The following is an 18,757-nucleotide window of genomic DNA, read 5'->3' on the forward strand; positions in this document are numbered from 1 at the left end:
ATGTATAGTTTAAGCTTTGGGCTTCAAAAATGGAAAATAACTTATTCAGCATGTATTTCAGCATTCTGTAATTTCAGAAGGTTCACTATAACATAAACAATACTGTTTTACAAGAAACTTCTTTAAGAGATATTTGTTCATTCTGATTAGAGAGGTAAGCATACAGATTTTCCCTTTAATATTGACTGCTTTTTGGCCAGTTAAAGAAATATGATCTCCCTGCTGTTCTTGTTGAATAAAAACAGCTGCACAAATGTCTTTGATCTGCATGATGAAACAGGATTACCTGAAATGTGGTATCTCATTTGGATACCATTGAGCCATTTACGAAATATCATTTGCACCAACCCCACAGTGCAGCCAACAACAAGAGTCACTTCCCCGCTTTCTTTGCTGCATAGCATAAATGTACCTATGAGACTTTGAAGCCAGATCAACAACAAAGCTGCTAGATACTTTTCGTTGTTTTTATCTTCAATATTTATGTATCTTCCTTATAATCAGAGTTCTAAAAAATAGTGAGCATATCCAGTTTTATAAAAAGTTACTCCGGCAAGAAATGAATGGAAAGTAGTGAACATTACTTTAACCTCCTGCACAACTTGTTATTACAGAAATTTATATTAATCAGAAATCAATAAATTTGGATTGCATGTAAGTCATAAAGCAGGTACCTCTTTTCTACATGGTATAGTATCTCTGGTTATGTACGGAAAAGATTAGCATTAAACTTCTGCATTATAGGCATGATGTGTAATTCAGTTTTATTCATTAAATCTCATATTTTTTCCCTTTATATCCAGGTATTTCATTGCTGCCTCACAGCATACATATCTTCCAACTTTTATAACACTGCAGGATTAACACAGAGACATGCAATTTGTAGTGATAAAATTTTACTAAATTAGAATGTGTTTGTTTTATGAACTCATTCTTTTCATTAATTTTTATAGTACATAATCAAATTATGATTAATGTAAAAAAAGGTCAGTTTATTTATTTAAATTACTGTTTGTGCTTCTCTCACACCAAGGCAACTACTTCTAAACTCAAAAAAACCCCCAAAAACCACGTATGAATCTAAATGAATCTAAATATAGTTGCAATCATTCCTTTAAAAAGTAATTAATAAAAAATACCAATTTGTATTTCAGTTCATATTATAATGCTCAAAGTAGTTTTGACTATGATGCTCCTTTAAAAATATAATAGGAAGCTGAGATAAAACAGAAGGATCTAAGGAAACAAGACATAGTTGCCTCAGTTGCAAACTTATAGGAGTGAATTTCAGTACATTCAGCAACTTCAGAAAAATAATAATATGAGCAAATAATTTTAAATTAACTTAATCTAAAAAGTAACATTCTTTAAAATGTTTGGTATATGGAAAGTTGTACAGTCAGAAATCTTTGCTTTGCTCAATGTTGTGTTCAATTTTCATACTTTCTAGCATTGATTTTGTGTTTTCTTATCATTCAGATAACTGAAAGCTTCCATCAAAAATGTTTTCTTTAAAACTTCTATACTTAAAAACTACAAAGTGAGGTCACCAGTTGCAAAGTCAATGACAAGATACAATCTTGAAAGGAATTTAAGAATTTCTAGGCTGATTCTGTGATTTTTAAGACAGAACAACTACTTTTTAATCAAGTCTGACAACGCTGTGTTTCTTTTGTAATTAGCTGTACACGTCTACATAAGGCTGTGGAACATTGCAGTACCCAGAGAGAATGACATGAGTTACAGACTATAACTCTGAGCACCTTGTCCAAAACTATCAGAATCTCAAGCTAACTTTCAGATTATTTCCCCAGCTGAAACCGAGTAGAATCCTTGTTCCATGGGTAAGGTGGACTGAAAGAGGCTTGGTAAACCTACACAAGAATGCAGGGAAGAAATTTTCCTAATGACAGGAATAAGCTAAAAAAATAATCTTTGGAGTTTTACTGGAGGTTGCAATCGGTGACAGATGCCATTGCTCACAGACTGAAGCTTTGGAAGCTTGGAAGCTTTGTTGCCCATGGCTCAGCGGGTCTCATCTGTTACTTCTGTACCCCTCCACTTTGCATCCTTGCACAAAACATGATGCAGAGCTTCTCTTCAGAAGAAACAGAGTTAGCCTGTAGGAAATGGCAGACTGAAATGTTGATACATGTCTTGAAAATACAACAATTTTGGTAGTCTCTTGCCATTTCTTTGGTACTTTAGGAGGACAGTTTTGGTGTCCAAGTACCTAATTGTGCAATTTACTCAGCTGGATGTCAAATCCTCACTGAAATTTGTGAGACCTGGAAGAACACTGTGCAACATCTGAAGAATCAGTTAAATCAGTTAAATTAATGTACACTGCTTATAATGTAACACACTTTTTATTATAAAATTGGCTTCTATGGTTTTCAGTATATAGAGACATTTTTTAATTGCTTAACTGAAGGTTCAGCCAAAGCACCAGCATTTATATTCAGGATTTTTTTTTTTCCTTAGAATTACAGTATATAAATATTTAAAGTATGTATGTTGTTATTGGTGACTCTCTTATGAATTACCTATACAAATAATGAAATATCTATTGCACAAAAATTGGGCATTGTGTAGAGAATTACAAGCATCTGAATCATTTGATTTCTGCAGTATACTCTAAATCTTTTACGAAAAAGCTGATTTCTTTTAAAAATCAGGTTAAGTTCTTTAGGTAGTAATGTTTTATAGTCTGGAAGTGTTGGACTGCTTAGCTTCAATGGAGAAAAGCAAAATGGGAGTTACACAGTATTGTGATGGAAATGCTGACTCTGCCAGTACGGGAATGTCAGAGTATTTCACTTTGACTTTTCTTGCTGGACATACTTAACACCACTAAGGATAAGATTACTTTTTAATTTACAACTTATCTCTCTGCACTTTCTGTAGTGGTCAGAGTTCCCTATTATAATTTCTCCCTAAGGCTATATCTTAAAGTTTCACTTCAGCTGCCATTTTAAATTAACTTTAAGAGTGTGCAGAGAGGAAAACCTCTCTATTCCTCAGTGACTCTCAAAAAACATAAGTTCCAGCAGGATTATGCATTAGAGAGAACCTTGAACTGTTTTTCTTAAGACCCTTGTGCTTACTTAGTCAGTGTACTGTTCAACTCTGTTTATATTTTGTTCAGGGTCATTAAAATCCCAGACACACGTGCTCCTATGTATTTCCATGCATGGAGGATTGTGAGGGCATAAAGAAAAGACGAGTGAATAGAAAGGCACATTGTGTGCCTTGCTGCTTGATGTCAGTGTGCATGAACTGCTGCTTACCTGGCATCTGACTGTCCTTTTTTGTTTGCTGTTCTGGTTTTGCTGCAGTGTAGCCAGTGGAAAAGCAAAGAGGGTTTGAAGCATGAAAAATGAGTACCTACTCATTGTTCCCCTGCTACCAAAATATCTCTTCCTTGTCTGTTGACTTTCCAGTCTAGTGATTGTTTCACTGTCTGCATTAAATATTTAATTGCTATAATTTTAATATACAGGAGAGATAATATAGGTGTAAACTAAGCATGGTTGAAGAAAAGCAAGGCAAAGAGTGGAAATGCACACAAGAAGAGAAATGGTGGAAAGAGGATGAAGAAAAAAGTGGGAAAGAGCAGAAAAATTCAGTGTAATTTGAAATTTGGCAAGATAGTGAATGACTAATAAAATTGAATTCAGTTATATAAAGTGTTCCTTTTTTTTTTTTTTTTTTAATTGGTCAGCCATTATCTGACATCTTACAGTAGTTTCTGTTCTCCTTCAAGAGGACAGTTCTCTACAAATTTGCATGAACTGTAGCATGGCCTGCAGGAATGCTGGAAGACTTATTCTGGGGACTGATATGTACTCATATCTGCAAACCATTTTGTTGATGTCTCTGCCTGTTTTGTTTCTATTTGCACACTTAATGCCATACTGAGAACCTGCAACAAAAAGATAGGGAAATGAGTTGATATTTTTATACTTGGTATCCAGAACTTATGAAAGAGATATCTTTTTAAAACTATGGTCTCTATATAGAGAATTTTCTTTTTCTCAAAGTGTCTGCTGTGCATTTGTTCCTCTGTGTTATTTTCTTTCAGGTTGGGTTTGGTTTGGGGTTTTTTAATTTGCCAGAAGTATTGTTGTCTTCTCAGGGCTAGAAAATAATCCTCTTATCCCCAAGAGGATCAGTAGGCTGGAATAGACTGGACATGAGTTAATGCTGCCCTAGTTAGCATAAAACCGGAATTTTCTTGTAAGACTTGCTTTGTGGTTATTTTTCTGTGTCTAGCCATGAGTCCTGGTTTCTTTGGCTCAGTTTCCCTTTGATAGTGATTTGTTGCTTGCTTTAGTGATCCCTTCGCAGTAAGAGGGAATGCTTCAAAGATTTATCTTTGAATCTTTTTCAGTCCTTAGGAGCAGAAAATTCTCTTCTATGATTATTCTGATTGTAATGCAGTAAGGCTGACTGCACAAATAAATATATATATAAAAGATGAAAAAGTGGAATTCAGTCTGTGTTTGGGAAAAAAATGATTCATTTATTTTTATTTGATGACCCTTTTTGAATTCACAAACTCTCTTGAACTGAACTGGCAACTGGCAAGTTATTGCTGAATAAGTATTTAAATTGAGTATTTTCTTATTCACCTAATTTTGATGTAATCACCAAAAGAAATTCATGACAAGTAATCCTCCTTTATCAACATGTACACAGGAAAAAAAATACAATTAGAAAAGGAAAAAGAGTACAATTAAGCCTCTTCCAGTGTTCATCATTTCAAATACCTGTGCTCTTGCCAATTGTGAAGGTGAATTCTTCTTTCCACAATAAACAATGGAGTCCCACACCAGGTGTGTTTCCCATGCATCAAACATTGCCTTAATGATAGCTGAGGTAATGTGGTATTGAATTGCTTACTTATGTGCTTTCCTCTGGGGCAGACAGTGTCTGATGAAGCAGGTCAGGACTCGTTTTCAGTATGACACTGACAGGATACAACAAGTCTTAATCCCAGCTAGTGCTGAGGAATAGCTCCCACTACTTGAGACTGACCATGTGTATGCACAAATCAAGGGACAATGTAGAACTTGTCCTTCTAAGAAAACAGTTTACTTATTAAATGTTATCTGACAAAAATATATAAATGGATTTATTTTTTTTTTTGGTTTAGGTTCTCATGCTTATGAAAATTTCTTAAACATTTTGTGAACATAGAATTTAGGAAACAATCGAAAGCCATACAGTTTGCATGAAACTATAACAGGATCTGTCTGAGAAAATAATTAGGCTTGGAGGAGAGGTTTTCCTTTGCAGGATGTTTCTGGAAAGGAAAGAAAAATAGAACAAATGGTTATGTAGGTCCTCATATTACAGGCTCTTGTCTGTGATTGTCTAGAAATTGAATTAACTTCTCTCTTGTGCATATTGTTAAAAATGTAGCTTAGGAAAACCTACACAGAGGTTAGGACTCTGAAGGTCTAATAATCAGAAATAGTAGCAGAGGTCCTCACACTGGTAGAAGGGACAACTTGTGACAAGAGGAAAGGAGGGGAAGAGGGGAAAAAGAAATGTTAATTTTGGCAGTAGAGCTGACAGAATAGATTTGTCTCCAAGGCAAATAGTTGTAAAAGTAGGCCAAAGGAGTCTGCTGAGTAAACAAATGGAAGTTTGTTAGTTTTTTCCAAAAGCGATACTTTCTCTGTGCACTATCTAGGCAACAGAAGACAGAAAAGGAACTTGTTAGTATTTTAATTACTGAAGACAATTGCATATAGCTTTAATGCCACTACAAACTGAGGGTTTTCCCTTCAGGAATAAAAAACCTATTGTTCATAAACACAGAGAGCTTGCCCACAATTATGCTGTTATTAAGGGGAATTGTGTTATGTGTAAACCTGGTAGGTTTCTTAACTCAGCATTCTGAAATAACCATGACATTTCAAGTTGTACAATGCAATATTTTCAGAAGGATGTTTTAAAACATTTTTTAATTTATGTTAATTGCATGAAGTTTGTAATTAAGAAGAATAAAAGTGAGGCGGTTCAATTTTAAAGACTCCTCACTGATTGTTATTTTATAGTATCTGTCATCCTGTAGTGTTGCATGCTTTTCCTGAATAGGTAGGAAATCCTTGGGGTTATTTTGATTTTTGGGGGTAATGGGAAGTCATCTGTTAGAGGGAAAAAAATTTTAATTGTGAAGAATTACTGGAATGTAACTGCAAAAATTCTCTCATCAACACACACAAATTGAAGGAAAAATACCAAATTTTTGTGGCAAATTTTAAGTATTTAAGAATTATTTTTTTAAATTTGGTTGTCTTTTACTTTGCGTTGACTATCCATAAATTTCTGAAATTATATTTGTTCATTTAAAAAAAAACATACTAGAGTAGAAAACTAAAATTTGGGGGGGAAGTTCCATTTTGAAGCTTGCTGTCGAGAATTGCTCATTTTGTCTTTAGTCTTGTTAGAGCAAGATTTGAATATTGGAGTTGCAGAGGAAGAAGAAGGAAATGAGAGAAGGAAGACAACATGGAAAAACTCAGATTAGGATTATGGGGTGAGAAGAAGGGAAGAAAGAGTGGTAAAGACCAGAGTGGGTTTGCAGAACTGGAATGGAAATAACAGCCCTGGCAAGGCTTGGCAAAATTTGTTTTCAGGATATGGGGACAATTTGAGAACAGAAGAATGTTTGTTTATGAGTGATTTTCCTTTAATGACTCTCCAATCTGCCTCTGCTCCCTGTAAAAATGCACAGCAGACACTATAAACCAAGAATTACTGACTTCTCATACTTCCTGGGCTGCCAGAGATAGAGATAAATCAAGGCATAGCCTAGGGTAATAGGAATAGGGTAATAGGTAATAGGCTGTTGATATGAGGGCATCAAACAGAATAAAGGTGGGAACAGGTACTTTCATGGCAGCAGTATGGGCTGAGAACACAGAGTAGTTTACACTGGCAAATGCTTGATTGACCTGATGTAAACGAAATGATGCTGTGCTTTTACCTACTTATAAGTCACCCTAGATAAGTGTCTGTTTTGTCTGTACCTAAATCCAGCGCTTTTGTTGGGACATTCCTTTTTGGTAGTGGAACATATATTACTTACATGCATAAAAATCCAGGCCTAGGAAACCAGCTTATGTTCTTGATCTAAAGCAAGAGTAAACCTATTTAAAGCTTACCAATATGGAACCTGTGCCATGGGATTATGTTAGGTTGACTGGGCAAGATGGACAAAAATCCCAGAATCCCAGAACGGGTCAGGTTGGAAGGGACCACAGTGGGCCATCTGTCCCAGCCTCCCTGCTCAAGCAGAGCACATGGCACAGGATTGCATCCAACAGTTCTTGAGTATCTCCAGTGTGGGAGACTCCACACTCTCTCTCTGCAATCTCTTCTGGTGCTCAGTCACCCACACACTAAAGAAGTTCTTCCTAATATTCTGGTGGAACTTTCTGTGAATCAGTTGCCTGTTGTCTCTTGTCCTATTTTTGACACATTTTTGAGCAGAACCTGGATCCATCCTTTTGATACCCTCCTTTCAGATACTTATATACATTCGTGAGGTCCCATCTCAGTTGTCTCTTCTCAAGGCTGAACAGGCCCATCTCCTATTCTTATATGAGAGATGTTCCAGTCTCTTAATTTTCTTTGTTGCCCTCTCAACACGAGCTCCAAAAGCTCTATGTCTCTCTTGTTCTGAAGAGCCCAGAACTGGACGCAGCAATCAATGTGAGGACTCCCCAGGGCTGAGTAGAGTTGCAAGATCACCACCCTTGACCTGCTTGAATGTTCTTCCTAATGCTCCCCAGGACACCATTGGCCTCTTGGCCACAAGGACACTGCTGGCTCATGGGCAGCTTGGTGTCCACCAGCCTATACTGGTGTGTGATTATTCCTCCCCAGGTGTGGGACCCTGCATTTGCCTTTTTTGAATTTTGGTTGGTTCCTCTCTGCCCATCTCTCCAACCTACCACGGTCCCTCTGAAGAGCTGCAGAGCTTTGGGGTGTCAGCTACCCCTCCCAGCTTTATGTCATCAGTGAACTTGTTGAGGAGGCACCTTCTCAACCAGCCAAACCATTGATGAATAATACTAGGCCAAATATTGACCCTTGGGGGACACCACTAGTGACAGGCCTCCAGCTAGACCCTGTGCTACTGATTACAAGTTGAGATATTTTGTGTGCAGAATCAGTGGGGTTTAGGTAAAAGGGAGTGATAAATTATATCAAAATGGATTAGACTGTGGTCAAAACAAGACAATACACAAGTTATGCAGGAAAAACTCATTTACCAAAACCAGGACAGCAGTTTTAAAATGTAGGTGTGTTGTGTACAATTTTCTTAGTATTCAGAAATGTCTTTTAAACAAAGTTTATTTTAGCAAGTTATTTCTTTGCAAAATACTTTCTTTGTTAAGCACTTCAAAGCACTATGTGCTGATTTCAGTAGCAATTTAGATTTTTGCAGCAGATTGTAATGTCTTCTTGTGTGCAATGAGCCTGAACCAATCCTTTATATTCTTTTTTTCTTTGTCTTTCTAAATGTGTGTGGGCTGCAGATGGTTCTGTGAAGGAAAGGAACTCCAGAATTCCCCTGACATTCAGATCCATTCTGAAAGTGGAGGACTTCATTCACTAATTATAGTAGAAGCCTTTGAAGACGACACTGGGCGCTATACTTGTCTGGCTTCAAATTCTTTTGGTTCAGATAGCACATCAGCTGAAATATTCATTGAAGGTAAGAGATAAAATAATAAAATCCTTGCTGCATATAAGAAAAGATAATTAAGCTGAAGTTTACTTTTGGTTCTTAACATTACATTCAATATGGTGGTATTTTTATGGTATTCCTCTGCTTTTTTTTAACACAACACATTTTGAACATCACATCATATTAATTCAGATATTTCAAGGAATGTATCAGGAATCACTGAGTAGATTGCTATTTATTTAGAGTAAAAAACAGATAAAGAATTAAATAGAAGGAACCAAAAACTTTGGCATATCATTAGCTTTTAAGCAGTACCTCTGTAAATCACTAGTTAAAGATTTGACTAGTGATAGTAATAATGATTTTCGTGATAGCAGTAATCCCCATCTCAGTTTTGGTATATTTGCCTCCCTGTGCAAATATATGTGGCTGCCCAAAATGAGTCGTCTTTAGCCATGTGTAAATGTACTGTAATCCATTATCTTTGGCATACTGATTTTAAGTCAGATTAAAGTCAGTCGTACCAGTTTTGTCCACAAACAGCTGCTAGTTATTGTCAAAATACTTCCTGACTGCAAAATTAGTAATAACTCAAGTATTATTTTCTCTGAGAAAAGTTAATGATGAACATGACTAAAATTATTAAGTTATTTTTTAGCAGAGAACTATATTTCAGGCAAGATTTTTAACTGAATAGCAATTTTTATTTTAATTCATACATCTCCCAAAAAATTGGGTGCTATATATTCTTTTACCAGTTTTGTAATTCATTAAAGTTAATTTAAATGGTCACTTGAAAGCATAAAATAAATTAACATGAGAAATATTCATAAGAAATCTGAATAATGACATGCTAAAATTATTAAATAGATTTTAATTAACAAAACAAAACACTTTTCACTGTTAATTAGCTAAGTCATGACATATGTGCCTTTATAGGATTTCTTTCATTATGCTTTTTATTCTCAGAACATTTTAATATGCCATTGGGATATAATAGCAAAATCCCCAAGACTTTTATGAATCTTACAGATTCTAGGAGTTTTCTCTATAGTAGTAATCATGATTTCAGAAATACTCAGTTGTAGTACAAATGCATACTGCTGTGTGAAGTTATAAGGACAGAACAACATTAAAAGATGAAACTGCTAGGTAGAGTGATGCTGTGAATAAAAGAATTCATTCTTTGACATTTGCCAATTTTGTTATATGGAAGTCCTATCTTGAAGCTTTATAACATGTTACTTTGAAAGAAAGAGACGTGTACAAGTCATTAGGTTCAACCCCTGTCATTTTTAAGGGAAATAGGTTTGTCACGCAAGCGCTGCTTTGTACATTAATAGACTTGATGACACTGATGCATCATACTTTCTTTTGTGCAGCAGGCCCAGCCATCTGGTTGTTCTGTGTTCTTAACAAATCCTTTCATGTATACCCACTTTGATGACTGGACATTTACTTCTCATCTGTTTTATACTACTTATTGCTTTGGTTTTTTTTACAGCATAAACTTTGTAAATCAATAGGGTACTTGGGTATTTTAGTCCCAGCATTGTTTCATTGGAATCTGTCTATGCTATACTATGCATACTGATTATGAAGTGCTTATGGTTTGTATTAAACATACAGCTATCCATATATATGTGCAAATTCCTTGAGGAATAATATGTACTGCATAAATGTCTAGAATAAATGTGTGAAGTATCTGTTGTTAGGAAAAATTAGGACAAAGGGAATAAGTGCTTTCGCATTTTTTTCTTTAAGTAAGCTCAGGGTATTGCCAAACATATACATTATATCAAGACTTCCACTGGCAAGAAATAGCAGTACATAAATGTTATGTGTAGGTTAATGTAAATAGTCTGAAATGCGGACATCATGGGCAGCAAGTTTAGTCTGAAAATGTCTTGGTATACTGAGTTGCTCTTACTTAAGTTTGAAGATTTGTTATCTGTGTAAGCCATATGTTTGCTTAAGCTTCAAATTTAAAATTTAAGTAAATAAAATTATACATTTCCCGTAGAGCAATTGTACTCAGCATTTTTTTTTCTGTCTTGGCCATATTTGTTTCAATATGAAGGGAGACAGCTAGGAGCCTAGGGAAAGCAGTGTGCAATTAAATTGGCATGGTTATGATTTCTGTAACTGTCTAAAGTACATAGGTACAATCCTTATCAGATTAAAAAACTGCTGTAGTTTGTTACAGAGGGTTCTCAATCCTTGAAGTGAAATGCAAAAGTATCATAGTTTTTCCTTTGGAATTTAAACATTAAATAAATCAATAAAAATATATGAGATTATTGAAAAAACTTTCTTTTCCAGGTGCCAGTTCTACAGATTCAGAGAGTGAAAGTTTAATTTTCCAATTAAAATCTGGAGCTATGCCACAGTAAGTGTGCAAAGCATTATTAATATTGTGTATATGTTCTTAATAAGGGATACTGGAAAATCTTTAGTAGTTTTACAATCTGAATCTACAATCTGGGGTACACTTGTGTATGCCTTGTCATTTCTATTTCTCTCATGTGATATAAATGTGTAGTATTATAATTGTAAGTCGTATTAATTTGCTTGTTCTGTCAGAGAAGGCTGACCTTACCCTGACAAAATATTTGTTGATACCAACTTCTCATATTCAAAAGTAAGCTCAAGTTAACCAAGTTTTCATTTGTAGTCACCCACTCCAGGGCCTCCAAAGAAATACGTAGAGGAGTACAATTAAAGAAACAAAATACATTTTAGTTTCATCTTAAATCAATACTTTTTATTGTGTGAGGAAGTGTAAATTAGCAAAAGGTTGTGTTCTACTCATGCTTCATTCATCCATCTTGATATTCAGCAGTCATGTTGATCTTTTCAGTTGATAATGACACATTTAAATATGTAGAAAGTACAAGGTAGCTTATGTATCAAAAACTAACACATTCTCATTTCAGATCCTATAAAGTGCTTCCTGGGTTTTTATTTTTCAGGGCCCAAAAGAAAACCACTTCTGTTTCCTTGACAATAGGATCTTCTTCACCAAAATCAGGAGTGACCACAGCTATAATTCAGCCTATCTCTATGCCCAGTCAGCAGGTATTTTTAGACAATTTTTAAATTAGTAAAAGTATTTCAAATTTTCTTCCAAGATTTGCAGCATCTGAAAAACTCTGTCATTTTGAGGAATTATATTGTTAAACTATAAACTTATATTACTATATTAAGAATTATGATTTTTTTAATTAAGTATTTATCCACTGAATGGGACATAAAAGTAAATATACATATGGATTCTTACACAACGTGTATCAACACAGCACTTAAACAGCAGACAGATCTGGTGATGATGAAAATTACAGTTTATCACTTAATAGTGACTTGTTCTAGTCCCAAAAGAATGTACTACAAATGAATGCCTGCAATATTTTTTAGCAAAAGTTTTACATTTTGTTATTAAATTTAATATTGCTGTCATTTCTTTGGGCCTTTTAGAGAAAAATAAATTTTACTATCCAGATATTTAAATATAGAAAATTTTTGATCATTCATTTTTACTAAGTCTTTAATGCCTCTGTGGCTGACTTAGAGTTTACATGTAAATCATAAAATACAAACAAAATTAAAATCTCCGTCATCCTGTACATTGTAAATTATTTTCCCTTCCTTGAGCTAACCTTGATAAGCTTAGGTACCTGGATTTATTTATCACTGCATCAGTGTAGGGATGTAGTAGCAGGAGAAGCAAAAATGCTTCAGTGCGAAAGATTTACTTGAATCTATTAAGAGGAGTCAAATTCTCAAAATACTTTCAGGCAAAGAGAGTTGGATACAAAATGCTCATTGGAAGTATAGAAGCCTTCAAAGCCTGCATTTTGATTTCAGAATATAACAGATGTGAAATAGTGATGTCTTCCAAGAAGTATGGTAGAAAGAGAACACCACAATAAGACTGCACATGTGAGAGTTTGCATTTTTGCATATACGTTGGGGCTGTATCATTGAAACTAGTATTCTTTCCATTTCACAGCATTGTTGCATTGTTTTGCAGGTTCAAAGCCCTACTTCATACCTGCACCATCTGGATGGACCCAAGCCTATCTATTCTGCACCTATTTTTACAAAGGTATGTTTTATCCATCATGATTTTTATATCATACTCTTATAGTCCAAAAGAAAATATCAAAATTATGTGTCCTAATGCAGGAAGGCTTGATCAAGTTCAAATTTTTCAGTATCAATGACTTCCTAAGAAAATACTTTTCCACTGCAACAATGAAGTTCCTATGCATTCCACTAGTGGATTTAAATGAATATTCTGTATGAGTTTTCTTATGCCCGTGTCTACTCTCCATTGATAAATCTTTGTAAAATATAGCAAGCACAAATTACTAATAAGAGTCTTGACAAAGCCTCATTCACAATAATTTATCTACTGATACGAACAAATAACACAGGCATTTTAACTGTGATTTAGAAAAAAAACCTGTAAGTTAAAAATCATAGAACCACTTAGGTTGGAAAAGACCTTTAAGATCATCAAGCCCAACCATTAACCCAGCATGACTAAGCCCACTGCTAAACCATGTTGATAAGTGCCACATCTACATGGCTTTTAAATACCTCCACGGATGGTGACTCAACCACTTCCCTGGGTAGCCAGTACTTGGCAACCCTTTCTCTGAAAACAATTTTTCCAATATCCAGTCTAAACCTCCCCTGTCACACCCTGAGGCCATTTCCTCTTGTCCAATTGTGTATTACGTGTGAGAAGACCCCAACCCCCACTTCATTACAAATTCCTAGAGAGGCATTACATCCCCCTAAGCTTCTGTTTCTCACGACTAAACAGCCCCAGTTCTCTCAGCTGCTCCTCATAGGATTTGTGCTCTAAACCCTTTACTAGCTTTGTTACTCTTCTTTGGACATGCTCCAGCACTTCAATGTTTGTCCCGAGAGGGACAAAACTCAGCATGGGATTCGAGGTGCAGCCTCACCAATGCTGAGTACAAGAGCCAACCTTTCTCCTGCTGATCATACTTTTTAGAAGAGACATTTCTATTCAGAAAATTCTATTCAGAATTTCTTAGGTAATTACTTAAATCAATATTTATCTTCATGTTCATCCCAAATCACACTTAAGAACCAGGAATTAGGTAGCAGCAAAAAGAAGGATAGCATGCTTCCCTATCTATAAAATACAGCTTCAATTAAAAATAGTATTTCATTGTGCCTCAAACAATGATTTCCATAGTAGTAATTATTATTTAATCACTACCTGCTGAAGCCAAAATGAAGTATTTCTGGTTATTACTTCAGGAAAGCATTTGATTAAAAATTAATATGGACAGCAAATAGTTTCGCCTAGAGATAAGAGTAAGAGTAAGCAAGAGTAAGCCCTGCTCTCTACAGCTGTCTAGTTTGGCTCCAGTATATTCCTGTCTCATGTCAGGAAAGGTCCTGTCCCTCATAATTCTGCACCATACTGCAGGTGTCACAGGAGGGTGAATAGTGGAGGTGCAGGAGATTAGAGAATGTGGTTGCTGCAAGGTTGAGAGAAAGGCAATTTCCAGGTAAGAGTGGGAAACAGAAGTCCATCCCCCATCCAGAGACCACCAAAGCCATCAAAACTCTGCTGTTTCTTCCTAATGCTCATATCTCTTGTCCATGAATTTCTTTACTAACTTGCTTAAGAGAGCTGGGACATACCAAACAAAAAAATCTAATTACAGAAGAAGAAAACCAGATACGAACAACAAAATAAAAACTTAATCATAAATTTTTCCCTATACAAAGTTCTGGGAACAGCTCAAAGATTTTCAGGTTTCCATGTAACAAAATTCTTATGTATTTGATTAGAGATCTACGAATATAAACTAGAATAACTCTTGAGCTTAGACCTAACTTCAAGTGCTTTGCTGCATTAAGGTCTAACACTTTGTCAATAAATTGCAAAGGGAATGAGACAGCCGCTGCAGATTAAAAAGGACTCCTTGATTTATAATCTTAAGATAGATAACAAAGGTAAAAATAGTGGCTATCACCTGTCAGTTCTGTTACTTAAAATGTTGTGTAGCTCTTCATTAAAGATCTAGACTCTTCTGAAATTTTTCACATGTTTACAAGGATTACAGCCAGAGTACTGCCCCAGAAGCTATCCATACACTAGTTAATATATCCTAATCATATTGGTGTCATCTAATTTTGCTTGGTTTGTTATATATGGCTCAGATGAAAAGCAGATCCACCTTCTAGAGCTGGCCCCAAAAGCAGCTCAGCTACTCTCTCAGGATTAAGTCAATCAGCGTTTAGTTAGTTCCGGAATTTTCATTTCAGTTTGTGGAAGAAGAACAAAAACAGAAAGCTCAAACTGCAGTGATCTGCTTGTGTTAATTTAAGGAATTAAATACTTCTGCACTTTTCCAATCTTTGGTCTTTTTAAGAATGTATTTGTAAATAACCTATTTGATAATTTTTAACTATATAGACATATTAAATTCAATCAGAATGAAAGAAAATGTCTACTGCAAAAATATAATGAGACATAAAGTTGAATTAGGAAGGGAAGAAAATACTATTTTTAAGAATGTGAAGTGCTCCTGGTTTATTTTAATTGTGATGTTTATATTTCAGGAGCTACAAAACGCCACAGCATCTGAAGGACAAGTCGTAGTATTGGAATGCAGGGTCAGAGGACCCCCCCCCATTCATGTTAAGTGGTTTCGACAGGGCATTGAAATTCAAGATTCTCCAGACTTCAGAATTCTCCAAAAAAGTAAGGCAATGACATGGTTTAACTTCAGCCAGCAGTTGAGGACCACACAGATCCTCATTCACTCCCCCCCAGTGTGCTGGGGAAGGGAATTGGAAAAGTAAGAGTGAGAGAACTCATGGGTTGAGATACAGTTTAAGAGGGAAAGCAAAAGTCTCAGAAGCAAAGCAAAACAAGGAATTTTTTCACTCCTTCCCATGGGCAGGCAGGTATTTAGACATTCTGAGGAAAGAAAGGTTCCATTACCTGTAAATTGCTTGGGAAGACAAACACCCTAACTCTGAATGTTACCCCTTCCTCCTTCTTCACCCAAATCTATATGCTGAGCATGATGTCATATGGTTTGGAATATCACTTTGATCACTGCAGTTTGTTTGTCCTGGCTGTGTTCCTTCCCAATTCTTTGTGCATCCCCAGCCTCCTCACTGTCAGCAAGATACAAGTAGCAGAAAAAGCCTTTATAAAAAAAAGTCTCTGGATTACCAATACTATTTTAAACACAGATCTTAAACATGGCCCAATACCAGCCACTGTGAAAAAAATAAACTCTATCCCACTTATACCCAGGACATTTTCCACTCCCTTATTCCATACCATTTATGTCATGCTCAGATCCCATACTAGCCAGGAGATTCTCATGAACCACCACTTCTCATCCTTTGGTCTAGTACACAGATATCATTCCCTAAGTCTATGCATCATCCCTGTAAAATTTCACAAAACCTACTTTGAATTCAGTTAGTCCATGTCTTTGGGCTCCATCTGTTATGATGATACTCAGGACAGGAGAGGTGGTGTTTTGCATGGACTTACTGAGCACCAAAGCCACCCAAGGCAGGTCACCACTTGCACTTCTTGTACTTGCACTTCTTGCACTGCTTCTTGTGAGGGCTTCTCCTCAATTGTTTCACATTGTTCCTGGTACAGTAATTCCTATAACATGCAACTCAAATCACAGGTTACAACAATTTAAAGGTATTTCCATTACAATCTTCACCCGTGGTCCCACTGGACCCTAGCATTGGACTTAACATTGCAATTAACTCCTCTCCTTGTTTCTAGCCTGGCTAGCAACAAGAGGTTCTGGCTGTCTTCACCTCAGTCAATTCCAGATGTACTAGACACCACTTCAAGTGAAAGCCAACTTGGCCTGCACTCTGCTGCCAAAGGGATTGAGGAAAAACACATTAGTGATGCCAGTTGTGGCATCCCACTTGGCTGCCTTTGACTCCAGTTCATCTTGAAGTTCTAGCACATCTAGCACAGCTGCACTCAGCCAAAACCAGCTCAGGCAATAATCTGAAGTGGCTGCTTTTAATACAGGATGGAAAAAGATCATGAAATTAGTCTGTCAGGATTCAGTTTTGGACACAGTCCTTTCCTCTTCCCATTTCAGTGCTAATGGCTAGAAATAATAACTGGACTGCTGCTACTAACAAACAATTTAAATATTGTTGATTTTGTAATGTCTGCACAGGTTCTCTACTTATTTACAGTATTTCAGTATAATATGTTCATTCAGTACACTGACATTTATTAATGTAATCTCTAATAAATTTTTCTTGTTTGTTTTCCTTCCTTACGATGCGATATGCAGAGCCACGATCTGCAACTGAACCTGGTAAGAATCATATGAAAAAATAATCTCTTGATTCACTAGCTCTTTGAGTTTGTACTGAAGCCATAAATAGAAAACTGTTTCTGCTGAACATTGGTAAACTGAAACCCCCTTAAAGACAATGCTACTTTATCACACCTCCCATACTGTAATCTGTCCTTTACATCAATTCCTTTATTAGTTAAACAGTAAATTCCATTTAGACCAGCAAGGGGAGTAAATGGTTTGCTTGCTACTGCAGGAAAAAAGACAAGTCCCACAAAATTCCATTACCCAAATGGTGCTCATAAGAATTGCATAACACCCAGCCAATAAGTGCTAGTTTTACCAATCCAGCTTGGCAGATGTGATGTGTCTTAAACTCAAGTAAAACCTGATCCTACGAAAAAAAAAAAAAAAAAAAAAAAAAAAAAAAAAAAAAAAAAAAGTAAAAAGAGTAACTGATTCAATTTTTCTAGCCTATTCACAAGATAAAAGTCCTAGATTTCAACAAGTAAAAAGTGTTCTTCCAGCTGCATGTTTTCTCTGTCTGCTTCATTTTCCCATTATACATCATTATATACTGGGGGAGATTCTTGAATAGTAAGTGGATGCTAAAAGACTGAGAATGTTCTTTAATATTTCTAAGTCAAACATGTAGAAGAGAAGACAGCAATACAGTCTGAACTTTGCTTTAAGTGTTGTGCCAGTTGTGCTTGAATATTCTTGAATTTGGAGAGAGTGCTAATTATGACACTGAAAAAAACAGAAAAGTTTTCTATCTCGAATCTGAATGTTTCCAAAGAATGCCTCTGAAGGATGCTGGCAGTGGAGGGATGTTTTAACTCTGAGGGGTTGAATTGATAGGCAGGACAGACCTAGCAGCTGAGAGATATTTGTAAAGAGATATTGTGACTATGAGGGTACAGGCTAGGAAAAATACATCTTTCCTTTAATTTTCATGGAAATTAGAGGAAGGAAATAGGGACAAATCTTTTCTTTGTCAGCTATTTGCTAATTTTCTTGTGACTTCACAAAATTGTTATATACCTATTTTGCCTCATGTCCATTATGCATATAGATTGCACACACACACGTGCGCATGCTCTATCCTTACAGTTAATACTATTAATCATGGTACGCAGTATCGTCAGCTCTAGTATTAGCTGATGCCCTGAACACATGTAACTGAATGATTTGATTTGTGGAGGCTGGAAATGTGAGCCATATGAAGGAAAGAAGAGTATTGGAAAACCAAGTTAACCTCTAATGAGGAATTAAAACATGTCCAAGTGCTAGCAATGGGCTATTAGTATTTTATAGTCATAACACAAACTTTAGGGTTTAAATATTGGAAGTTAGGGTACAAAATAGTTTGAAGAGAGTTTCAGTATCATATCAAGCCTCTGGATATGAAAATAAATAAAAGATAATATGTTTGTGTTGAAATAATTTTAATTATATATCTTTCTTAGAACATTTTCCTGTAATACATAGTACAGAATAAGTCTCCCAGTTTAGCTGTTTTCTTGATATCTTAAAAAGAAAAAACAATCTGATCAATAGGTTGACTTTTTTTCCCCTTCTCAGAGGAACATTTCTCCTCTCAAAGTAGCAAAATCTTTTCTAGATTTAATCTATCAACATTATCAGAATCATACCTAGGATATCTGGTTCATTCTTACTAGGAGCTTCTTTC

The 18,757-nt window shown here is 35.7% G+C and overlaps 1 protein-coding gene across 4 annotated transcripts in view; it reads left to right on the forward strand.

Moving 5' to 3' along the window:
* The window catches only part of PALLD (palladin, cytoskeletal associated protein), a 190,734-nt gene that overhangs the window by 56,972 nt on the left and 115,005 nt on the right, over positions 1 to 18,757 (forward strand). For all 4 annotated transcript variants that reach the window (XM_053974899.1, XM_053974901.1, XM_053974900.1 and 1 more), the window contains 6 exons: positions 8,559 to 8,737; positions 11,033 to 11,099; positions 11,683 to 11,788; positions 12,741 to 12,815; positions 15,323 to 15,464; positions 17,059 to 17,082. In XM_053974899.1, the coding sequence (XP_053830874.1) occupies positions 8,559 to 8,737; positions 11,033 to 11,099; positions 11,683 to 11,788; positions 12,741 to 12,815; positions 15,323 to 15,464; positions 17,059 to 17,082 (593 nt within the window). The remainder of the gene's footprint in view (positions 1 to 8,558; positions 8,738 to 11,032; positions 11,100 to 11,682; positions 11,789 to 12,740; positions 12,816 to 15,322; positions 15,465 to 17,058; positions 17,083 to 18,757) is intronic.

This window comes from Vidua macroura, chromosome 4 (genome assembly GCF_024509145.1).
Source record: "Vidua macroura isolate BioBank_ID:100142 chromosome 4, ASM2450914v1, whole genome shotgun sequence".
Lineage (NCBI taxonomy): Eukaryota > Metazoa > Chordata > Aves > Passeriformes > Viduidae > Vidua > Vidua macroura.